The following is a 23760-nucleotide window of genomic DNA, read 5'->3' on the forward strand; positions in this document are numbered from 1 at the left end:
GAGGAGTAAACCAAAACACTCTACAAAAATGAGTTTATCACCATCGATGTTTAAATGAAGAAATAAAACACATGTTTATCTTAATTATGAATGAATGATTCAATTCTTAAAAGAATAACTAATACTTCAGATGATATAACCAGGAATCAAAAATAAGGCCTGAAGTAAAGAGCCAATAAGATGAAATTTAATACAAACAAGGGTAAACTCTCATATTGATGTTCAAATTAATACATGCAAATAAAGGATGAGGGCATATGGCTTGAGAACTGTTTGCATTTAAAGCTTATAGGAAGATTTTAGTTACATTACCTAAAGATGACATGTCAAAAATCTATTTTAAGATTAAACAGAATTAATATAAGAACATTGTTCTGACAAGAAGCAAGAAGTATAGTAGGATAAAGGAGCAGAAATTCCGAAATGAAAACAGATGTAAATAAATAACTCAAATATTGACTCTCAAGGACAATAAGAAGAGAAAATTCTAGTACCAAAAGTAAGTGACTACACCCATGTTCACATACACAAAATAGGGCACAAGTTTTAGGGGACCTAGAAAAACCTGGAAGGAGAAATTGCATTTGTTAATTTTCAATATTCGAAAAATGTACAGGGAGAAAAATCCGCCTTTTTATTTCATTTTTGTGCTCTTCTTCCCTGGCAAGGTTTTATTCCCAAAGGTAACATTTTGAAAAAAAATTCTAAACAAGCCATAATATAGAAGAACATTTTTAACTCCTTTAAAAAATATGTTTCATATAAGGATTACTTATATCCTATCTACATAATTTAATTCGTACTGGATGCCCCTGCCTAGAATGTCTTTTGGAACAACTGGCATTTCTCAATGCCACTTCCCCACCAGTCCTCTAAATACAATTCCAGTATATTTTCCATCTCTCCCCCATGGACCAGTTGACATGTGAGAGTTCATGGTGCCAATTCATTCTTTAAAATAATCTCTTCTGTCTCTGAAATACCACAGTACCAATATTTATAAATCAAACTTATGATGTCCCACCTAGTAATTTAATTACTTACATACATGTCTTATCTCTTGTACTAGATTATATGGTTTAATGGCTCAAAAGCCATCTTATCTTGGTAGATCCCATAGTAGCTAGCATAGGTATACTTGGAAGGAGCAAAGATGAGAAGAGAAATGGGGGAGGGGAAATGAAGTGGAGGAAGAAACAGAAGAAGGTCCAGACTATAGTAGAAAGCAGTTAAATAGAAAGCTACCCTAGAGGGCATTCTGAGTCTATTTTTTATTTCAAATGTGCAAAAGACATACAAATAGGACTGGCATACCCCCTATGGTTCTTGGGGATTCAGCCTCAGATTAGTAGGAATTCAAAATAGGCAACTTTACCTATTTATGAATATAGATCAAACTCTCCTTTTTTGGATGTGGGGAAAGGATAAGAGATTAGGGAAATGACTAAGATTTAAGGTAGAAATCTTCTACCTTTATGCATAAGAAAAACAAACAACATTTCAGAAGTCCTAAAATTGATAAGTGAATGAATTATTTGATTAATGATAAGACCACTTTGATGGATTTTGCACAAATCTTTTCAAGCAGCTGGGGGAAAAAAGGTTTTTTGAATTTCACTGTGATTCTTTCAAGAATTAAATAATCTCATATCTCAACCCACATGCCATGTTTTCTCACAACATAAACACTTACCATCCTCCTCAGGCAACTCTTCTGGACTAAGTTCTACCAGTTCAAAGCCATGTTTTATACACCATTCTTGAGCTTTTTGTCGGTTTACACCTACAATAATAATTTTTTAAATTATTAAAAATATTTGTAAATAAAAGTAAAATATGAGCCTGGTTGGTTGAGTGTCATCCTGATACACCAAGGCTGCAGTTTGATCCCAGGTCAGGGCACATACAAGAATCAACCAATAAATACATAAATAAGTGGAACAACAAAATCAATGTTTCTCTCTCTCTAAAATAAATAAATCTTAAAAAATTAAAATAAAATATGAATATTGCTGCAATAGTATTCATAAATTTAAATGTGTTTCCATTAATGTCAATATTATTCTGTAGGAACGACAAGTAATATAAAGAAAATTATTTCTCAGCCGAAACCAGTTTGGCTCAGTGGATAGAGCGTCGGCCTGCGGACTCAAGGGTCCCAGGTTCGATTCCGATCAAGGGCATGTACCTTGGTTGCGGGCACATCCCCAGTAGGGGGTGTGCAAGAGGCAACTGATCGATGTTTATCTCTCATCTATGTTTCTAACTCTCTATCCCTCTCTCTTCCTCTCTGTAAAAAATCAATAAAATATATTTTTAAAAAAAAGAAAATTATTTCTCAAAAGTGTCCACTATTTAGAAAAATAAGAAAAAAAGCAAATATTCCAAAATTCCAAAGAGAAATAGCTAAAAATATTTTTGTAAAGTAATAAAGTCACATGAGATACACTATTCTAAGTTAAGGAAACAAATAGACTCTGTTTACCAAGAAATGGCAAATGTATGTACAAACTACTATCCATCCCATCGAAGTGCTTACCATTCTCAGACACTCTATCACAGACCAAGATCATCACCTCAGGTAACCACGCTTCTGCCAGGGGAAGCCATGAGGAGACACTATCAAGACCAGATTTCTAGAGGGAGGAAAAACAAACAAAAGCAGAAACACAGACATGAAGAGAACTCACAAAAAAAGCAGGAGGGGACTGGGGGGGGGGGGGGGGGGGAAGAAAGCACAAGATAAATTCTTATTCAAAATTCCATGGAAAAGAAAATCTTACTTGTGTGCTGTCAAAGTAAACCACAAAAGCTTGGACAGACTCTGCAATCTCTGCAGTGACAAGAAACTTGTTCGGCACTACACATAGATTGATGTCGGCTGAATAGTACTTATTATCAATGGTCCAAGGATAAAATCTCACGGCGTCATTCGCAGTGGCTTCCACAAGGAGATCTTCTGTTCCAAGGATGTCTAAACAAATGACACAACATCACCATGGAAAGTGCAAAACTAATGTACATAGGTAATGTACATTACTCAATAGCATACCAGAATAACATGGCTGCTTCCCTTCACACAAAGATTTCAAAGGGCCTCACACTTATTAGGGTATTTTCTCCTCTGATCATCTATACTAATAAAGGGGTAATATGCTAATTAGACTGGACGTCTTTTGGACAACCTTCTGGACATCCTGACAAAGCCATGCCCTGGCGAAGCCGCCCCACCCCTGGTCCCGGTCCCAGGCGCCTGTGGCCTGGGCGAAGCTGCCCCGCCCCTGGTCCCAGTCCCGGGCACCTATGGCTCAGGCGAAGCCACCCCCACCCCCAGTTCCGGGCACCTGCTGCTGCGGCTGCAGCCCAGGCAAAGCCGCCCGGGTCCCGGATTGAGAGAAGCATGTCCTACTGCCAGTTTAGGCCCAATCCCTGTGGGGTCCTAAACCGGCAGTCAGACATCCCCTGAAGGTCCTGGATTAGAGAGGATGCAGGCCGGGCTGAGGGACCCCCCCCCCCCCCCCGTGCACAAATTTTGTGCACCGGGCCTCTAGTCTATATATAAAAGGCTAATATGCTAAGTGTCCTTTCCACAGCCCAACCAGTCACTATGATGCACACTGAACACCAGGGGGCAGACACTCAATGCAGGAGCTGCCATACACACACTTGCCATTTACAGAGAAATAGCAGCATGGACCTGACACACACAAAGCAACACTCGGCTTCCCCCAAGTGGGAAACAGGCCCGCCACCACCTCAGAGCAACAGCCCACCAAATCACAGCCAATGCTGCCAACACACCAGGGCCAGCCCAGAACAGTCACTGTGGGTGCCAGGTAATGACGTCATGTAGCAACACCCGGCTTCTGTTCCTTAGCAACTAGCCTCCTTGCAGTTTCTTCAACCCAGGAACACGACTTGCTTTATACCCAGGTGGAAACATTTACACTTTAACCAAATGTCTGTGAAGCGTTTTCCCATGCCTCATCTTATTTGATCCTCACAGAAGTCCTGGAGTAGGTAGATAGGAGACTCGGTAGAATCCTATTTTCTTTTCATTAGCCAGAAAATGGAGATTTAGGTTTTCTCACTGCGCAGAATATAGTCAAACACTGCTGCAGTTAAATATTTTACCCTTTGTTCTCCCTGCGTGATCTACAATAATAATCTGCTTTGTGTTGATATTTACTGCTGTGTTGCTGAAAGAGAAGTTGGGGTGCTTCACTGGGCTGGAAAAAGTTTAGCTAAATGAGAAAGCAGGTCTAATTAAGCAAGGTTTTCTATATCTATAAAAAGCTAAGTTGACTCGCGCATGTGTAATACATATAAAGCTCTCGCTGGTGCCAATAGCACGCGTGTGCTTCAATCTGTCATTGTCGACCATGAATTTGGTTGACACTTCTATTATAGAGAAAGGGTGAATAGCGATATTAAAATATTTCTTCCAATTAATTTCCTTTCAATGTGCACGAATTCGTGCACCAGGCCACTAGTTTGATTATAAAAGTAATGGTAACATAATTTAACTCATTGGCTTTTTTTAAGAACACAAACACTATTGCAACTAGATTAGGTAGAGAACAAAATAGTCACCTCATCAAATATCCAGAAAAGAACAAGTAGAAGAGAATGATAGCTGTATTTATTTTATTGCTTATGAACCTTAAGGAGAAAACCTGAAGTCATTTTCAAGGTCCACCATTTCTTACTTCTTTTCAGTCGGTTCAAGTTTCTAAGCTTTCTAAATCTCTGTTTTCCAGCTAATGAAAAGAAAATGGGATTCCACCGAGTCTCTTATCTACCTACTCCAGGACTTCTGTGAGGATCAAATGAGATGAGGCACAGGAAAACGCTTCACAGACATTTGGTTAAAGTGTAAATGTTTCCACCTGGGTATAAAGCAAGTTGTGTTCCTGGGCTGAAGAAACTGCAAGGTGGCTAGTTGCTAAGGAACAGAAGCCAGGTGTTGCTACATGACGTCATTACTCAGCACCCACAGCCACTGTTTCCGGGATGGGCTGGGCTGTGGGCCACATTTTGCGCCCTGGGGCCTCGGTAGTGTCTGCTTGTGATTTGGTGGGCTGTCACTCCGAGGTGGTGGCGGGGCCTGTGTCCCACTTGGGGGAAGCCAAATGTTGCTTTGTGGGTGTCAGGTCCGCGGTGCCGTTTCTCTGTAAATGGCCAGTGCATGTCACAGCAGCTCCTGCGTTGAGCATCTGCCCCTGGTGGTCAGTGCACATCATAGTGACCAGTCGGACAGACACTTAGCATATTAGCCTTTTATATATATAGATGGAAGAATCCTAAAAAGTTTGTAACTACAGGCAGTCCTCAGGTTACGTCGGACTCGACTTACGTCATTTCGTGGTTACATCACCATCTCCCATTTACAGTATTTATAAAAAAAAAGTTCCGTCATTTCGACGTATGTACATATGTGTTTTATGTTTTTATTATTTATTTACCACAAGTAAAGGTCAAGAATAGTTATCTTTCTTTTAAATTTTTTTTACTGTTTCACTTCATTACTGCTGTGTATGTGCTCATGTGAGTGACGTAGGTGCTTATGTAGGTGGGTTCCGACTTACGGCGAAAATCGCGTTACGTCGTGCCGTAGGAACGGATCTCCGACCTAACTCAAGGACTGCCTGTACTTCATACTTATTGCAAGCTAAAAGGAAGATAGCATTAAGGATAAACCAGTAATAAAATGAAGAGTTACACATATTAGCTGGGCCAAATACTTACAAATTAATTCAACTAATAAAATAAAAGAATGGGTACTGATAAATTACTCCAATCCATTTATATTCAGCCTTGTTCAGATTCTTTTAAAGTCAAATCAAATTCTTATTTGACAAAGACACTTCTGACAAATTTTAAATGTTTAATAGGTAAGCAAATTAAATTATTTAGAATATAATTAAATATTTCAGAAACGCCTGTACAATATGGTATATATAACTAATGAAATTCTTACAGTAAAAGCCAAGTATAGATGTGGTCATGGAACCATCAACACATTTTGCTTCCATAATGTCATAAAATATTTAGAAATGGAAGAGATATTAAAAATTGTCCTAACCTACACTCCCATCTCTTATGCTCATACCTACAACCTCCATTTTATACAAATGTGGAAAATGAACTTAGAGAAGTAAAATTACATGCCACTAATCGAGTTATTATAAGAATGTACAACAAAATGACCACAAACTCCTTTTTCAATGCATAATATTAATGAACATGTAAAGAATTTTTTAAACTCACTATTAGATGGACACTAAAACTAAAAATTAAATTTTAAATTCCCGAACTAAGGTTATGTATTAGAATATTACCTTAGCTTTTTCTCAACAAAAATATACAGGGAAATTATTTAGTCCAAAAGACTGTTAGGAATCATGTGTAATAATATATAAAGAATATGTGTATATCTGTGTATGTGCATTTTTTTTCTATTGGTAACCTTTCATCATGTGGTTATTAGCAGGAACTGAAATTAAGACTTTCCCTTTGACATAAGGCATACTTGGAAACTAACTTTCTAAAAATTTTCACCAAAACCATAATTATTACTCTTAAATTAACAGGTCTGGGCCAATATTTGAAAATCTCATCTTACCCTGTCTCTTCAATTTCTATCTAAAGTCATAATCTTTATGAATTACCAAGCAATTCCATAGCAACCAGCTGCAATGTCCCTCATAGAAAGACACAGAAAGAATACATAAGTTATTAAAATCAAAGATTCTATTTTCATCTAAATGTCTCACAAAACAAAAACAACAAAACAAACCAAGACCAAAGTCTATGTTGCATTCAAAGCTAATATACTCAAACTCCAAGCAGGTGGCACAGCAATATGCCAATGAAAGCACATATGGAAGAAGGCAAACTAACCCAAGAAGAGTAGCAAAAAATGTATAAACTGATTGTTTTGAAAGGGTAGGAGGATCCACCAAATGGATCAGTCTTCATTCATGGGTAATTTTTTTAAATAACAAATAAACTATTTTTTAAGGGGGAAGCAGAAAGAGTAAAATAATGAATTCACTTGTTGTTAATGTGGCAAGTACAAGGAGCACAGGACTAGTATTTCTATCATCACCACAATCAGTGCTTGGTATCTCCTAAGTTGGTTGTATTGTTAAAAACTGGAATAAAATTTGGGTTATGCTTTTTTTCAAGACAATGTCTTCAACTAACATGAAAAAATAAAATCACTTAAAATGTCACACTTAGCAGCTGCAATTTAGAATACCTGGATCCATTAAGGACAGTTCATTTTATTAATGAATACAGGAGAACAAACCAGAGAATGTTCTTAAAATATCAATTTTATACTACCTTTCATTTTCAAATGATTAAGATATTTACTTAACACACAGAAAGAAACTACTTCTTTCTCTTTTCACTAAACCTAAATGAGAACAGAACCAATCAATTGGAAAAATGAATTTCATCTTTCACTGTTTTAGTAGCTGGACTTTTTAAAAATTCTTTGTGCTGCCTAAAACTACTTGATAGCTCAATTTACTTATTTTTAACATTTTATGTCTAATCAGATACTTTCAAGCCAGGCTGCATATGGACTTTATTATCACATCTGTGCCACATTTGTACTAAAGAGAGAATAGTGAAGATTGTTTCACTCTGGTTCTCATCATCAATATCGTAATGTAGAGTTTAATTTAAAAAATGCAAATGTCTATACTAAATATAGCTTTTCTCCCTCATCTTTTGTATTTGATTTTAAATACTTAACAAGTTTATTCTTTTCCAAATTAAAACAAAAATCACTACAACGCTGTGCACATGGCTAAGAGTTTCTGGAGATCAGCCATTACAATTCACTTATTCCACAGATGAGAAAACTGAGAGCCAAAAAAGTCACCTGCCTAATGGGAGCAGAGCCTAAAATGGAATTCAGGTCACCCGCATCCTTTTCTACCACACTGACATGACAGCTAGCATCTGAGCCACATCACACTCAAGCATCTAATGGTCAGAAGCCAAAATTAACCTATCGCCCTTTTATGAAAACCAAAAATAATAGTCAGAACGAGGGCACCAGAATACAGGAGCCTGCAGCCCAATTACCCATCAGAATCTGTCTATGGGTTTTGGGTACTTCTTATGTCAAAAGTGAGTCACAGTGATCTTGTTATGTGTGTGGGGGGTGGGTGGTGGGGGAGAATGCCAGACAGACTTCCTAGAAAAACCTGCAAAGGTCTCCCTTCTTTGCCCTTCTAAATTGAATCTGATGTAGACAAATGATGCACAAATAAAACTAGAGCAGCTTCTCCCTCCTCCTGATGGATGTCAGCCTGTCTCATTCTCACTGTTGGCAGCCACCTGGTGGAGCTGTAATACACCATTTTTTGAGACAAACACTAGGTGACTAACTGCTGGGTCTGTTACTACAAATTTAGTTTCACAGGTTAAAATAGTTAATTTGCAGCGTTTTCAGATGAGAAGTTAAATGTCGAACCAGATCCAGTAGTAAGGATAAACGTTTTCCCCAGTTTTAAGTGCAAGTATAAATTTCTTTCCCTGTTTGAGAAACTGTTCTACATAGCCACCAATTCTCCAGCCACTCCTATTTGCTTTCTCACTTCCCTGGTGAACTTATTTCCCCTAGAGTTCCACATGAAAAGAAAGATTCAGAGAGTTGAAGGAAGCTGTGTGCCAAGGAAGCATTTCAGTTCAGTAATCCAACAACTCCCTCTTTGTCCCGCCCTGCTTTGCACTGTCTATTCTAATGTTCCTTCCCTCAGAGAAAGTGTACATTTGGTAGGAAAGGAAGCAGCTAGTTTTCTATAGTTCAGACTCAATAAAAGGTGATACTTTCTTTAATATTAATTAGGAAGCCAACTGAAGTTCCAGGGTAAATTCCCATATCACCATAAATATCCGCTTTCCCTCTCTCACACACACACAAATATATAGGATGGGACAAAAGTAGGTTTACAGTTGTTCATATGGACATTACAATAATTAATAAATAATAATACAAGAATAAACTGTGTTTTGCATACTCACAACTGCAAACCTACTTTTGTCCCACCCTGTATATAGTAGTAGAATTAAGGTCACTTTTAATATCAGTAGAATTAATGTACACTTAATTAGCCATGGCATTCTTTGTGAAGAGAAGTTGTCCAGTAGTTAAATCTTATTTTCTATGCCCTGAGGGAAGTGATAGCTGCCACCTCAAATCAAGATAATCCTTCCAGAAATCAGCGCTCTTCTGAGAATGCAGTTGATTTTATTCTTTCCCACAGAACTGAAACTGCTTTTACAGACATGTCTCATTACATAACCTCAACCCCAGATACGAGTGTCTTTCATGGTATACACTCTTCGGGAACCCAACATAGCCTTCCCTTTGTCATGAGAGTACTAACCAAACCAGAAAAGACCAGGCCATAAAACAGAGCACAGGCCTGGGGTGAAACAGCGCAGTATTTGAAAAACGGCCCTCTGTGAGAAAGACGAATTAAACTTCATAGGTGTCTCATTTCCTCACCTGCAAATCGGAACAAAAACACTTCTCAAATGTCTTCTTGAAGAGGAAGGGAAACAACACATAAGAAAACACAGGCACACAGTAGGCCCTCAGTCAATGTTCATTTCCTCCTCCCCAGCTCAGTTTTTTGCAAATGTGACAGCACGACTGTCAAGAGGGTATGTTACAGACGCATTGTGGAGTTAGTGAGAAACATTACAATTAGGAAATAACTGCCTCCTTTAAGCTACTCTGGCTCCTCACTTCCCAAAATATGTCTTCTCATATTTTTCTTTTCCATTGTTGAGACATAAACTGAGACAGAAGAGAAAGCATTTAGGAAAATTATAGGAGGCAGCAGAATCTGACGTCAGTTGAAGGGGAAAGTAGTCATTATGAAAGCAAAGAATTGAGCAAAATATGATGGGCGGGGGGGAGGGAGGGCGGAGGAGGGGGGGAGACAGCAGAAAAGCCAAAGTTTTCATTAACTGGCAAGGATGGGCAAAGAGACTTTTAAAAATCATAATGGTTCTAGCCCTGGCCGGATGGCTCAGTTGGTTGGAGCATTGTCCCATATACCAAAAGGGTTGCAGGTTCGATTCCCAGTCAGGGTACATACCTAGGTTGAGGTTTGATCCCCGGTCAGGGAGCTAATGGGAGGCAACCAATTGATGTTTCTCACATCGATGTCTGTCTGTCTCTCTCTTTCTTTCTCTCTCCCCCTTCCTCTCTCTCTAAAATCTTCCTCAGATGAGGATTAAAAAATAAATAAAATTTTAAAAAATCAGAATGGTTTCATAAGTTGTAATCACTTACAATTACTATAATTCCAGTCACAATTTCATGAGGATGTCATACAAGGTGGGTGCTGCTCGGGCAAATACTTAGCAGTTATTAGCTAACAGATTATTCCCCAAGTACTAGGAGTAGATGATACTGCTAAAATGGAGCCTGTGTGGCATTTAAAGGTTGAAAGTGCAACCTTAATGTTGGGACTTTACACAAACAAATGTTGGAAAATTCATATCTGTGATTCTCTGAGTAATCATCCTGCAGCCTCCTGGTGCAAATAGAGTAGGTAAGTTTTGGGGAAGTCAAAATTTACAGGTGGATTTTCAACAGTTGGCGGGGGAGGGGGTCAGTACCCCTAACTCCACATTGTTCAAGAGTCAACTGTGTCTGCAATATTTGTTTCAGTCCATATGACAGACCAATCACTGGAGCAGTATTAAGTTGCTGAGGGAAGAAAAACTGGATTGAGTTAAAGCACCGTACCACTGCTTTACAAGAGTACAGCAATTCTGGTTTGCTTACAACACTTCATTACCTTTCCCTCACACACTACTTCTCTCTGGTCACACCTAAATTCTCATATCCGCATTGCTCTGGGGCTTGTGATATCATAGTGGAAACATTTTAAAAGTTGAAGCAGAGGAAACCAACTTAGTCCTCCTACATTTGCTCAAGTTTACTCTCTCCCAAAGGCCATCTGGAATTGGACACCACAACTTCCAAGCAGAGGGGGAAAAGATACATGGTCTCTGCTTGCCCTTAGAAGACCTCACAATGCAGTCAGAGACAAACATGCACACAAAAGCATCAAGCTGGCAAGGAGAGAGAATATAGAGGAGAGTTTTATGAGGGTTAAGGAGGAACCATCAGCCTCTAAATTTCATGGGCTGCATGCAGACCCCGGTGGCATTAGTGATGGACAATTCCTATGTATATTTGAAGGGGAGAGGCTTCTTTGAATTCTATTACCATTATTTATTTATTCAAAATCTAGTTGTAGATATACTAGTACATCTAAAGCAGTGGTTCATTATGGGGAGGTAATTTTGCTTCCCAGGGGACATATTTCAACATCTGGAGACATTTTGGGTTATCACAAGTGGCGAGATGCTACTGGTATCTAGTCGGCAGAGATCAAGAACATCCTACAATGCACAGGATGAATTACCCAGTCCAAAATGTCAGCAGAGCTAAGATTGAGAAACCTTGATCTAAAACAAAGGAACTAACTTAGCTATATTCATGAAACAAAATAAAAGTTCTGGAATGCAAAGTTCACTTTATTCTTCCTCATAGAAATGAAACTAACCTTTACAGCCAGGCATCATAACCTCCCACCACATATATAAATGTCTTTCATTTGTACCTGATAAAATCTATTTCTGATAAAATCTATCTCAAATGTCTTCTTTAATTTCTTAAGGACAAAAATTATCTGGCAATTGAGGGCTTGTGCTAGGGCAATGGTTGGCAAACTGCGGTTCACAAGCCACATGCGGCTCTATGGCCCCTTGAGTGCAGCTCTTCCACAAAATACACGGCCTGGGCGAGTCTATTTTGAAGAAGTGGCGTTAGAAGAAGTCTAAGTTTAAAAAATTTGGCTCTCAAAAGCAATTTCAATCGTTGTACTGTTGATATTTGGCTCTGTTGACTAATGAGTTTGCCGACCACTGTGCTAGGGGGTGGGGGTGACCAGGGAGAGGTCAAGGGGGGAAAAAGGAGACTCATGTAATACTTTAAATAATAAAAAATTTAAATTAAAAAAATTATCTGGCAATTAATCTTATATGCTTTGAAAAAATTTATGATGGTGGTTTTCTGGAAGAAAGAATACGTAAGCCTAAACAGAAAATTATGAGATAAAAATAATTTTTATATTCAAATGGTAACTTTTCATAAACAAATCAGCATCGAGTAATAAAACCTTACAAAAAATGTCAATGTCTGCTCCGGAGGACACTGGTATCTGCAGCAGATGCTAACTTACTGTGAAGAAAAGTAAACATGTCGAAGATAAATTTCCCAAAGAGAGTAAGTTTTATGAAGAACATTTACTCTTTAGCCTGTGTGTTCTAATATTGAAAACTAGAGGCCTGGTGCATGACATTCGTGCACTTGGTGGGGAGGATCCCTCAGCCCGGCCGGTGCCCTCTCGCAGTCTAGGACCCCTCAGGGGATGTCCGCCTGCCAGCTTATAGGCTCCTGCCACCGCCACTGCACTAGCCAGCCATGTGTCCGGCTTCTGGCTGAGTGGCACTCCCCCTGTGGGAGCACACTGACCACCAGGGGGCAGCTCCTGCATTGGTCAGTGCACGTCATAGTGACCGATAGTTTCACCATTCGGTTGATTTGCATATTAGCCTTTTATTATATAGGATAAGCTTGGAAAACATTATAAAACTAACATATCCAATATCCCAGTTTCCAAAACGTCCTTCAGGAAGGGTAAAATAATGATTGGGCAACACATAATCAAAGGAACTTGGAAAAAGAAAACATTGATAAATTAAACTTCATCAAAATTAAAAACTTTTGCATTTCAAAAGACACCATCAAGAAAACCAAAAGACAAGCCACAGAATGGGAGAAAATATTTGCAAATTATATATGAGAGGGCTTGTTATATCATAGTGGAAACATTTTTTAAAACCTACAATACTATATATGATGTACTTACAACTCAATAAGACAAAAAAAATAAAAATGGGCAAAAGATTTGAACAGACATTTCATCAAAGAAGACATATGAATAATTATATGTACACAAAAAGATTCTCAACATCATTAGTTATTAGGGAAATGCAAGAAACATTACATTAGTAAGAAACATTACATTCATGGTATACACTCTTCTGGGACCCATGAAGAACCACAATAAGATACTACCTCACACCCACTAGAATGGCTAAAATAAAAAACAGAGACAATAACAAGTGTTGTAAAAAATGTGGAGAACTTGGAACCCTTATACATTGCTGATGGAATGTAAAATGTTGCAGCCACTCTGAAAAAGTTTGGCAGTTTCTTTTTTTTGTTTTAATCTATTTTTTATTGATTTCAGAGAGGAAGGGAGAGGGAGAGAGAGATATAAGTATCAATGATGAGAGAGAATCACTGATTGGATGCCTCCTACAAGCCCAAACTGGGGATAGAGCCCGCAATCTGGGCATGTGCCCTGACTGGGAATCGAACCGTGACCTCCTGGTTCAAAGGTCAACACTCAACCACTGAGCCACACTGGCTGGGCAGCAGTTTCTTAAAATAGTACAATAGGTTCTTAGAATCCCCCTAATGTTATTCATAATAGCCAAGAAGTGAAAATGACCCAAATGTCTATCAACTGATGAACCGATAAATAAAATGTGGTATATCCATACATTGGAATATAAAGCACATGCTACAGCATGGATAAATCTCCAAAACATTAAGAAGCCAGACATAAGAGGCCACATATTATAGAACTAGTGGCCCAGTGCACGAATTTGTGCACACTGAAAGGAAATTAGAAGAAATATTTTAATATCGCTATTCGCCCATTCTCTATAATAGATTCACGACTGACAATGACAGAAGGAAACACATGCGATTGCTGCCAGCGAGAGCTTTATATGTATTACACATGCGCGAGTCAACTTAGCCTTTTATAGATATAGAAAACCTTGCTTAATTAAACCTGCTTTCTGATTTAGCTAAACTTTTTCCAGCCCAGCGAAGCACCCCAACTTCTCCTTCAGGTAATTGTCAGCAACACAGCAGCAAATATCAACACAAAGCAGATTATTATTTTAGATCACGCAGGGAGAACAAAGGGTAAAATATTTAACTGCAGCAGTGTTTGACTATATTCTGTGCAGTGAGAAAACCTGAAGTCATTTTCAAGGCCCACCATTTCTTATTTCTTTTCAGTTGGGTCAAGTTCCTAAGCTTTCTAAATTTACATTTTCTGGCTAAGGAAAAGAAAATAGGATTCCAACAAGTCTCCTATCTACCTACTCCAGGACTTCTGTGAGGATCAAATGAGATGAGGCACGGGAAAACGCTTCACAGACATTTGGTTAAAGTGTAAAATGTTTCCACCTGTGTTTCTGGGTTGAAGAAACTGCTAGGGGGCTAGTAATTGCTAGGGAGAGGAAGCCGGGCGTTGCTACTTGATGTCATTACCCGGCCCTCACAGCAACCATTTCCGGGCCACATTTTGCACCATGGGGTCTTGGCAGCGTCTGCTGCAATTTGGTGAGCTGTTGCTCCAGGGTGGTGGTGGGACCTGTGTCTCACTTGGGGGAAGCCAAGTGTTGCTTTGTGGGTACCAGGTCCACGGTGCCATTTTTCTGTCCGCATCACGGCAGCTCCTGCATTGAGGGTCTGCCCACTGGTGGTAAATGCGTGTCATAGCAGCTGGTCTGAAGGTGGGAAGAATACATTAGCTTTTTGTATAGATTTCTTTTCTATAAAATATTTAGAAAAGGCAAATCTGTAAAGAGGGAAAACACATTAGTGGTTTCCGGGGTGGGAATGGAAAATGACTACAAATGGGCACAAGATTTCCTTCTAGGATAGAAATGTTCTACACGTAAAACGGGTGGGTTTTATGGTGTTTAAATTACATCTCAATAAAGCTGCTAAACAAAATAATGGAAGCTGGAATATAATCCTCTCATTTAGTTGAGGAAGTAGGTGACTGAGGCACATGTTTGAGATATTTCAAACAATGATGGCACAGGTAAAGACATGTAAATATTTTTGGAATGAAAAGTTTACTTAAAGTTGGATAGCTAGGAAGACAGTAGTACTTCGTGTTCAATTCACACACTTTTCCCCCCACAAAAAATCCTGAACAATCCCAGCAGAATTTAAACAGAATGGCAATTCTTTCATGTCAGCACAACAGTACTGTTTATTACCAAATGATCACACACTCCTGCTCTAAACATACTGATTTTGATCCAAGCACGATATTACTTTTCCCCACCTCTGAGTAGAACCAGCCTTCATGTCTGTCTGGAAAATTAAAGTCTAAACAGGTTATTTGTTACTGAACCTAAAACATCATAAAGGCTCTTTAAGAGTTTCACAACTATCCTCTCTGTCTTCACCTACGTCAATCTTGCTTCCTGGATAAGTAATTATTGGAGATGTGTTTGTGGTATCTGTGTGCACTGGCTCCAACATGAATATAATATCGTGTCCAGATTATGATTCTTGACAGGCATATTTAAGACAATTTTCATACTTTAACCTTTTAAAAATTGTTTTTATATGAGATTTCATTATTTATTGAGTGTCATTATTTGTTGAGGAATTATACAAGTCAAAAGGCAGGAAGCTGTTTAAACCAAATGACCACTGCATACTTTATAGATGTTTTCACCTTTTTCTATGTAAAAACAAACAGTTAGATGGCCCTGAAATAAAGGTCTGAGTCTAGATATACCCATAAATGGTTTTGGTGCAACATGGGCTGATGCGTAATACTTTTCCACTAGTGTTTCTCCTCCTACTCTCCATACCCATTTACTGGAAAGAGGAAGATAAACACCTTAGAATCATTTCATTCATCAACAATCTAAAGTATTAGTCTAAAACTTCAAACAAAAGTCAAATTCCCTGCTCCACAAGGAAAACAAATTGGGTACCAATAGAGGCATTTTCATTAATTATTAAATTTATCATAGTTCATCTACTAAGGCTCCAACTACCATACAAGAAAAAATTAAAATTTATTATGAGCAATAAAAATTCTCATTCTAGTAAAATTTTCTACAGTAATTTCTCCTTTCCCTATCTCCACCTTGAATATATGCAGTCCTGGTTGCCAAGAAGGTCATCATCATATTTTGCATATATAAAATAACTGGAATTGAATCTTGGCTTCCCAACTTTTATGAACTGAAAACCTTAGAAAATCACAACTTCTTTGAGCTTTAATTTCATACACACACAAACACGTGCTTGCACACACACACTGGAGGATAATACAAGTGTGTTTTCTAAGTCCTGTTGGGTGGAGATAAGGAACTTGTACTTAATCTTTCCCTCCTCCTTAGGTTGACCTAACATTCTTCCTTTAATAAAGATAAAAATCTGAAGCTTTCTTTTAATGTTAATTGAAAAATTTTAAATATGTCATGGTTAAAAACAAATCAAAGTTCACCCACCCCCATTACCAGCTGAAATCACTGCTTTAATCTGATCACCTACATAATCACTGTGATGACACTCTAGGTCAGTGATGGGCAACCTTTTGAGCTTGGTGTGTCAAACTTCGCCAAAAAACTGAGCATAACTCGGGTAGTGTGTCACTTTGACGAAAAAACATTATTTCGCAAATGTTTCATCCTCAGGAGCAGCAAATGTTTCATCCTCGGCATGCAGCCGCCTCAGCGGCCGCGTGTCATCAGAAATGGCTACGTGTGTCAGTGCTGACACGTGTGTCATAGGTTCGCCATCACTGCTCTAGGTCCTTGTGGTAGATCTTGCTGGCCCAATCTTTCTTCCTTTGAAGAAAATAGAGTTGGAAATACAATCCAATCAAAGGTAGTGTCCTCCTACAACAAAGTAAGCAACTTTGCCTAAGCAAAAATTAGTTATTCCCAGAATAAACCAAAAGGTTCCAATCAGAATACCTTAAGCAGCTACAAAAAATACAAATTAGAAGACCCAAACTCTTATTCCTATTCTCTTGCTAGAAAATGCTGGCTAAGCTACACAATAGCCCCTTATCTTTGAAATCAGAATGTCCTCCTTGAAGTATGGTAGCAACCATACTTAGGTAAAAACTGAGTAATGAATCTAAGGTTTAGATTCATTCCCAAAAGACCAGTAGGGAATGAAATAAGGCTTTAAGGACATTCATACATTCATCTCAGGTAAAAACTGCTGTTTAAATTTTAACCCTACTCTTTTGGCGTCTGCACGCACTTACTTGCTTAAACAATAGGGTAGTTACCTCAGCCCCCAGATTGAGACCTGGAAACTCACATTAATCAATACCACATCACAAAGGTCATTTTCCTGTGCCTGTGGACCAGAACCACAGGAGATTAATTCACACTGACTCAGTGGCTCCAGGAGTTGACTACCTTTAGAGATTATTAACCCTGCTCAGTTCTGCTTTTTGTACAATCTGCTTTCGCAAGGTAAGTCCGCATTCCAATGTCTAGAATTTAGAATTTAGCATTTAGAACAAAGGAAAATTCTTGTGGTTTAGACCTTTAAAAGGACTGCCTACACTTAGGATGGCGCGGTCGTGAGGGTGGCCACCTGCGTGTGGTGCCCTCACGGCCGTCCTGGCCAGTTTCAATAAATCCTTGCCTGCTTTTTTAATCAATTAGCAGCCTCCGGTGGTCTTATTTTTGACTCCAGGGTTCGACCCCACAACACTCCTGACTAAATTACTTTAAGATCCTTTTGTAAGATAGGAGTCTGATAGATCTAGAAACAAACTTCCAGTCTTGAAGAAGAATGAAAGTTTCCCAAAGAAGCAATGTCATAAATGATGGCTGGCTTTGCCTGTGTAATTATTTTAATACCTTCTTTTAGGGTTAATCTTCTCTGTCATTTCTTACAACAATGCCACCACCTTAAATTTAAATAGTGCTGACTGCTAAGAAATTCCAACTCATTTCATTCACACATTCCATGCACACAAACCATGAATGTGAACTTCTGCCCCAGCACTCACTACTTGAGCACTTTTGGCAAGTCACCTAGTATTTCCAAGCCTTGGTTTCTTCATTTATAAAATGGAGAGAGCCTGCCTGCATGACTTCACAGGGATACTAGAGACAAATTAAACAATGTGAAAACGTGTTTGGGAAGAGTACTGACATACATATAAATGCCTGATATGTTTACACGATCTCAAAATTCCCACACTTCACTGAAAAAATAATTTTTCTCGAAATGTTCAAATGTAGAATCTGAGGCTTATGGTTGTTGAATTGGCATGACATACTTTAAACCAAACAAGTGTCCAAGGACTTTTCTATCTAAAGTTCCTTCTAGGAAAGCAGAGTAAGATGTCAAAACTTAGGTATATATTTTAATATTTTCACAGGTGGAGCACACACTTTCACTACATCCCTCTTGAGGACAGGAGTAGTACCTTAGTCGTCATTTTAGCTAAGTAACTGGCACAGAGACTAGCTCTGCGATTAATGTTAGAATACACTTTTCTAGGATACAAGTAAATGTTCATATGTCTGAGATGGAAAGATGTCTGGCCTTGGAATACAGACACCTGCTCTCACACCTCATATAGCTTGCACAAGTCCCTCAAGTGTCCTGAGCCTTCATTTCCCTTGAAAAGTCTACACTGTAAGGCTGTAATGCCACCTCTTATCTGATGTCAGACATCCACCCAGGATACTGTAAAACAGGCCTCTGAGTGACCAAAAAAAAAAAAAGTTTCCCACAAATGCACTTTCACCACATATATACTTTATCCATAGTAGAGGGCTATGGATTTTTATTTCATGTAATATTTATACCACACTTGCTTATTTGGTTATGAAATATTTCCCATTGTTGGTTAACAGCAGTAAAACAGACCAGCTGTCAAAGGAAAGAGAAACCCTAAAGGTTCCTCTTCCTGATGCATGGAACAAAACCAAACCTTCCCAAAAAGGTAGATCAGATTCAACCCAAAATCATACTATAGCTTAATGTCACTGGACACTTGACAAAAGTCATTCATTATGGTAGTCTCCATCTCTTATGCCAAAATTAGACTCAACTTGTGACTAATCTGATTCAATCTTTAATTTTAGCAAAACAAAATAAGTGCTCAACAAATACTGCATTCTAATGCTATCCACTCTTAGCCTACTCATGAACCTGGGAAGAAATGATAAAGCCCCCTTTCACAGTTCACTTTCCCTTACTCAAGTAATCACTTCACTAACTCTTATTTTTCACTACATTAATGGAATCACAAAGGAAACGTCATCTAATTTTAACCAACACAAAAGTTGGCTTTTGAGTTAACAAAGAGGCATCTATACTAATAAAAGAGAAATACGTAAATTGACTGTCACTTCGCAACACCCACAGCCAATCAGGAGTGAGTATGCAAATTAACCCAACAAAGATGGTGACAGCCCCAACCCCCAGCTGCTCCGGACCTCTGGGCAGCGCCCCTCCTCAGGGCCTCCCTGCCGCGCTCCACACCTGTCAACCGTCCTTGCAGCCTCCCTGTGGCCCAGCCCCCGGCCTCAGAGGCAACCCTCTGGTGCCTGAGGTCATAGCTCCCGTTGTCTAGCATCTCCCTCTACCCCATCCCTGCCCTGCTGCTCTGGTAAACAAAACCCTAGCGTTGCTGCAGTCTCGCGGGCGGCAATGCGCGCGGGAGCTCGCTCGGTGCACAGTTAGTGCGCCCCGGGAGCCCCAGGCCAGCCAAGGGGTGATGGTAGCGGCCCGTGGTGGCAGTGGCAGGCGGCTAAGCTTCGTTTTGAATAGATGAAAGAGGCCACCTACACAGTAACCCAAATTATCAGATCTCCCTCCTCCCTATCTCGCCAAATCAAGAGGGGAGGGGCGATGGGTGTGGAGGGAGGACGGGAGGGCAGGAGGCAGAGGGCGGAGGAGGAAGAGGATGAGGAAGGGGGCCAGTTGCATCCCACTTTCACAATGGAAAAGTGAAACGCACTAGCGCACCCAACTTCTCCAGTCCTCCCTGCCTCGCTCCCCCCACCTCTTCCCCTCCGCGCCTCCCTGGAGCGCCAGCGCTGCACAGAGGAACTCTCTGGAGAAGGAGGGCGAGGAGGAAGCGGCACTGGAACACACAGGGCTTGCCACTGCTGCCGCTGCTGCACAGGCTGCTGGAGTGAGCCCGCCGCGTGCCGGCAGCCAGGGGAAGGAAGGCCTATTCTTGCACAAATCTTCATGCATCGGGCTTCTAGTTATTTTATATAATTTCCCCCAATGATGCCATTATACTTTAAGGTACAGTGATACTATTCACCAACTAGAGGTATTAGCTCTTTCAAAGAAGTGAACACATCTCCCAATTCTGATCCTTAAAGCACATGAAGGGAATACTGTAGTCATCAGAATACTTAACAAATATTTCTGAGGTTGGTTTTAAAGGAATTTTATATATCAGTAATGGAAACTCAAATGCTTATAGTTGAACCTTGAACAACACGGGGGGCGGGGTGAGGTGGGGTTAGGGGCACTGACCCCCACCCATCACACCGACAAAAATACACATATAACTTTTGACTCCCCAAAACTTAACTACTAAAAGCTTACTGTTGACCAGAAGCCTTACTAATAACAGTCAATTAACACATATTTTGCATGTTATATGTATTATATATTGTATTCTTACAATAAAGAAAATAAAACGTTAAGAAATTCATAAGAAAGAGAAAATGAATTTACAGTATTTATTGAAAAAATCTGCATATAAGTAGATCCACACAGTTCAAACCCATGTTGCTCAAGGGTCAACTGTAATTCTTTTGGAATGTTAAATACACCAAGAATCTTAAGCAAATTCTGATATGTTCACTAGATGTAATATATAATGAAAACTAATTTGTGATGTAATGTTAAATGTAAAATATCTGAATAAAAATTATATATAAAATGTTATAAAATATACAAAATATATTTTATGTAAGTATATCTATTTATTATATAAATCATATATACCAAGTATATATAAATCCATAACTTTATATATTTATATAAATGTTATTTTATATATTAAACATATATAAACTATTTAAAATTTTTATATATAAAATATAAAAATATATTTTAAAATTATATTGAAAATAAAAAAATAAAAAAGAAATATATGCATTAAATTAAAAAATAAAGAAAGAAAAAAGAAAATATTAGGTTAAAAATTATAAATGAAATGTAATTACAATTTTTTTTAAAAATCTATGCAATGTGGAAAAGTCCGGAAGGAAATGCATAGAACAGTATTTGTGTTTAGGTGATGAGACCATGGGTGATATTTTTTTCCATATGCTAAATCTTACTTAAGGAGTATGCACTACTATAAAACTATTTTTAAAAAAGAAGGGAAATAAATAGGAAGGAGCACTGCTTAGAGGTAAGAAAATGGAATAATTAGGGCAGTTAGTTATCATTTAGTAAATGCTATACTTAAACTTTACCTTCTCAAGGAACTCTTTAAATGGTCATAAATGATAAGTTATAGAATATTTGTGCTAGAGGAACATGCTGCCTAATTCTGTCATTTGGCAGGTTCAGAAAAAAAAAATTGTAGTTGTAAATGCTTTACAGTTTACAAAATGCGCAACATATCACATCCCCTGTCCCTCAATCCTGTGAGATAGGTTCAGGTGCCCGGTTTTAAAGATCAGGAAACTGAGTGTTGGAGAAAGAACCTGCTTTGATAACATCTGCCATTTATCAATGCTTACTATGCTGGGTTAAGCACAACAATCTGGCGAAAATTATCACTACTTTACAGATAAGAAACTGAAGGGAAGAGGTTAATTGTGCTCACTCTCTTACAGCTGAGAACACTGCTCCGACTGGAGGCCACTCATTGAAGACAGGAGTCTTGAGTTACAATCAACTTCCCAGAGTCCTTTAGTGGAAGAGCTGAGCCTGTGCCCCGGTCCTAGGCCCTCTCTACTACACTGGTCTCCTCGCCTACGGCCCCTTTTAAGAGTTACGTAGCTTGCCAGCCACTGTGAAGGTCCAGAGGCAAAGGCATAAGGCCCAGCAATACCCCAAAACTAAGGTCGGCGAACAGCCTGAGCCTCAGGAGGAAAGCAAGGCAGTAACTACAGAATAGGGGTTGGAGGGGGGCGCAAGGCTAACAAATCTTATATTCATTTAAGGTGTAGCCAAGGGGAAACTACCTCTACCGTAGGAGCAGGGATAGCAACAAAAATCACAATTCCTGCCCTTCCACTCGCGTAACCCGAAAGGATCCCCACACCCTGTGGGCTGGGCAGGGATTTGTCCCACTTGGCCGGAAAAGCTGGAAGAAACGCAACAGCGGGCCGGGCAGGCCTAAGAGTGAGTGACGAGTGAAGGGGCAGACACCTAGGGGGACTGGGCACAGGGAAGGAGGCTAAGGGGCCTGGGGCCGGCGCAGAGTGGAGGAGCCCCAGACCGCGGCGGGGACAAAGGCCGAAGGGAGGCCGCGTGCTGGCTGCCCGCCGGGACTTGGAGAGCTTCGCGGTCGGCCCGGGAGCCTCGCTACTCACGTTGGACCAGCCGGTCTCCAGAGAAGGTGGAGGAGCAGCTTGTGACAAGCGCACAGGGAACACCCGCAGCCATAGCTGCACTCCGGAGTCCGGTGTGTCCAAAGCCGCTTCCGCCTTGGGCTGCACCACGGCCGCCGGCACGTGGGGGGGACGCGACTGGGAGGACGCGTTCTCGGACTGGCCCGGCTGCCCTGACTCCTCCCTCTCCCCCTCTTCCGCTCCCGGCGTGGGACAGGCCGGGCCGAGCGTGCTGTTGCCAAGGGAACGAGATCCCTCCACCAATGTTTCCGGGCTCTCCAGCCCTCCCGGGCCCTAGCAATGGCTCAGGAGACTGAAAAACAGGACCCCATCGGAACCATCTTAATCCAGGTGGGAACTGGGCCCCTCCTGGCCCGGCCCGGCCCAGCTAACACACTGCCCAGCGAGCCCGGCAGCGCAGATCCACTCGCACACACCCGCTGGGAGCGCTGCCCCCAGATTGCCCCCGGAGAGCTCCCCAATTCGCCCACCCAGGCCTCGCTCATAAGCCTAGTTCGCCTCTGGGTGTCTCTGGTAAAAACTCCAAGGCCGCGCACCTCTCCCGGAACCTTTACTTCGGTGAAATACACCTCACCCTGAGGCACCGTTTTAAAATGTATTGTTCTGAGAAATTTGATTCCATGATGTAGGGGATTGGGGACGAGACAAATCAAACACATTTAAGGAATAATAAGAAATTTGGGGGAGAAGTTGAAATATGTAAACTGCTTTTCTTAAGCACCCAAATTTGGGGGACCTAAAAGTCCCTTGCAAATAAATTCTGGGGATGCAATGTATATAACCTGGTAACTATAGTAAATAATATTGTATTGTAATATTTGAAAGTTGCTAAGAGAGTAAATCTTAAAAGTTCTCATCACAAGAAAAAAATTATAACTGCTGATGAATGTGACCAATTGTGTACAATATATACAAATATCAAATCTTTATGGTGTAAACCTGAAATTAATATGATGTTATATGTCAATTTATATCTTAATAAAATAAAAGTCCCTTGCTTGGGGATGCACACATAGAAAAATATATTTAAAATAACAGCAAATCAAGTTAAAGTTTTTAATATAAAATGTGACAAGTTTAAAAACTCAGGGGAGTAATTATTTCTGAAGGGGTAAATATCAAGAAAGTCTTAACTTCTCCAGTATAACTCAGTTTGTGATACCTCAGATTTTCCTGAACAGGTAAAAGAACATTTACACATTATAGTTTTAAAATGTT

The 23760-nt window shown here is 39.8% G+C and overlaps 2 protein-coding genes across 3 annotated transcripts in view; one reads left to right on the forward strand and one right to left on the reverse strand.

Annotated features, from left to right (window-relative positions):
* Positions 1-22627, reverse strand: part of AAGAB (alpha and gamma adaptin binding protein) — a 57340-nt gene extending 34713 nt beyond the window's left edge. For both annotated transcript variants that reach the window (XM_079768403.1, XM_079768402.1), the window contains exons 1-4: positions 22504-22627; positions 2784-2974; positions 2540-2636; positions 1694-1783 (exon numbers count right to left, since the gene is read on the reverse strand). In XM_079768403.1, coding sequence (XP_079624529.1) covers positions 1694-1783; positions 2540-2636; positions 2784-2974; positions 22504-22576 — 451 coding nt within the window. In that variant the 5' untranslated portion in view covers positions 22577-22627. The remainder of the gene's footprint in view (positions 1-1693; positions 1784-2539; positions 2637-2783; positions 2975-22503) is intronic.
* A 194-nt stretch (positions 22628-22821) lies between these two features.
* The window catches only part of IQCH (IQ motif containing H), a gene marked incomplete at both ends in the record, with an annotated part of 213432 nt that continues 212493 nt past the window's right edge, over positions 22822-23760 (forward strand). Inside the window, 1 exon segment of the mRNA XM_079768988.1 lies at positions 22822-22872. Coding sequence (XP_079625114.1) covers positions 22822-22872 — 51 coding nt within the window.

The sequence above is a fragment of the Cnephaeus nilssonii genome, assembly GCF_951640355.1.
Source record: "Cnephaeus nilssonii genome assembly, chromosome: 4".
NCBI classification, from domain to species: Eukaryota; Metazoa; Chordata; class Mammalia; order Chiroptera; family Vespertilionidae; genus Cnephaeus; species Cnephaeus nilssonii.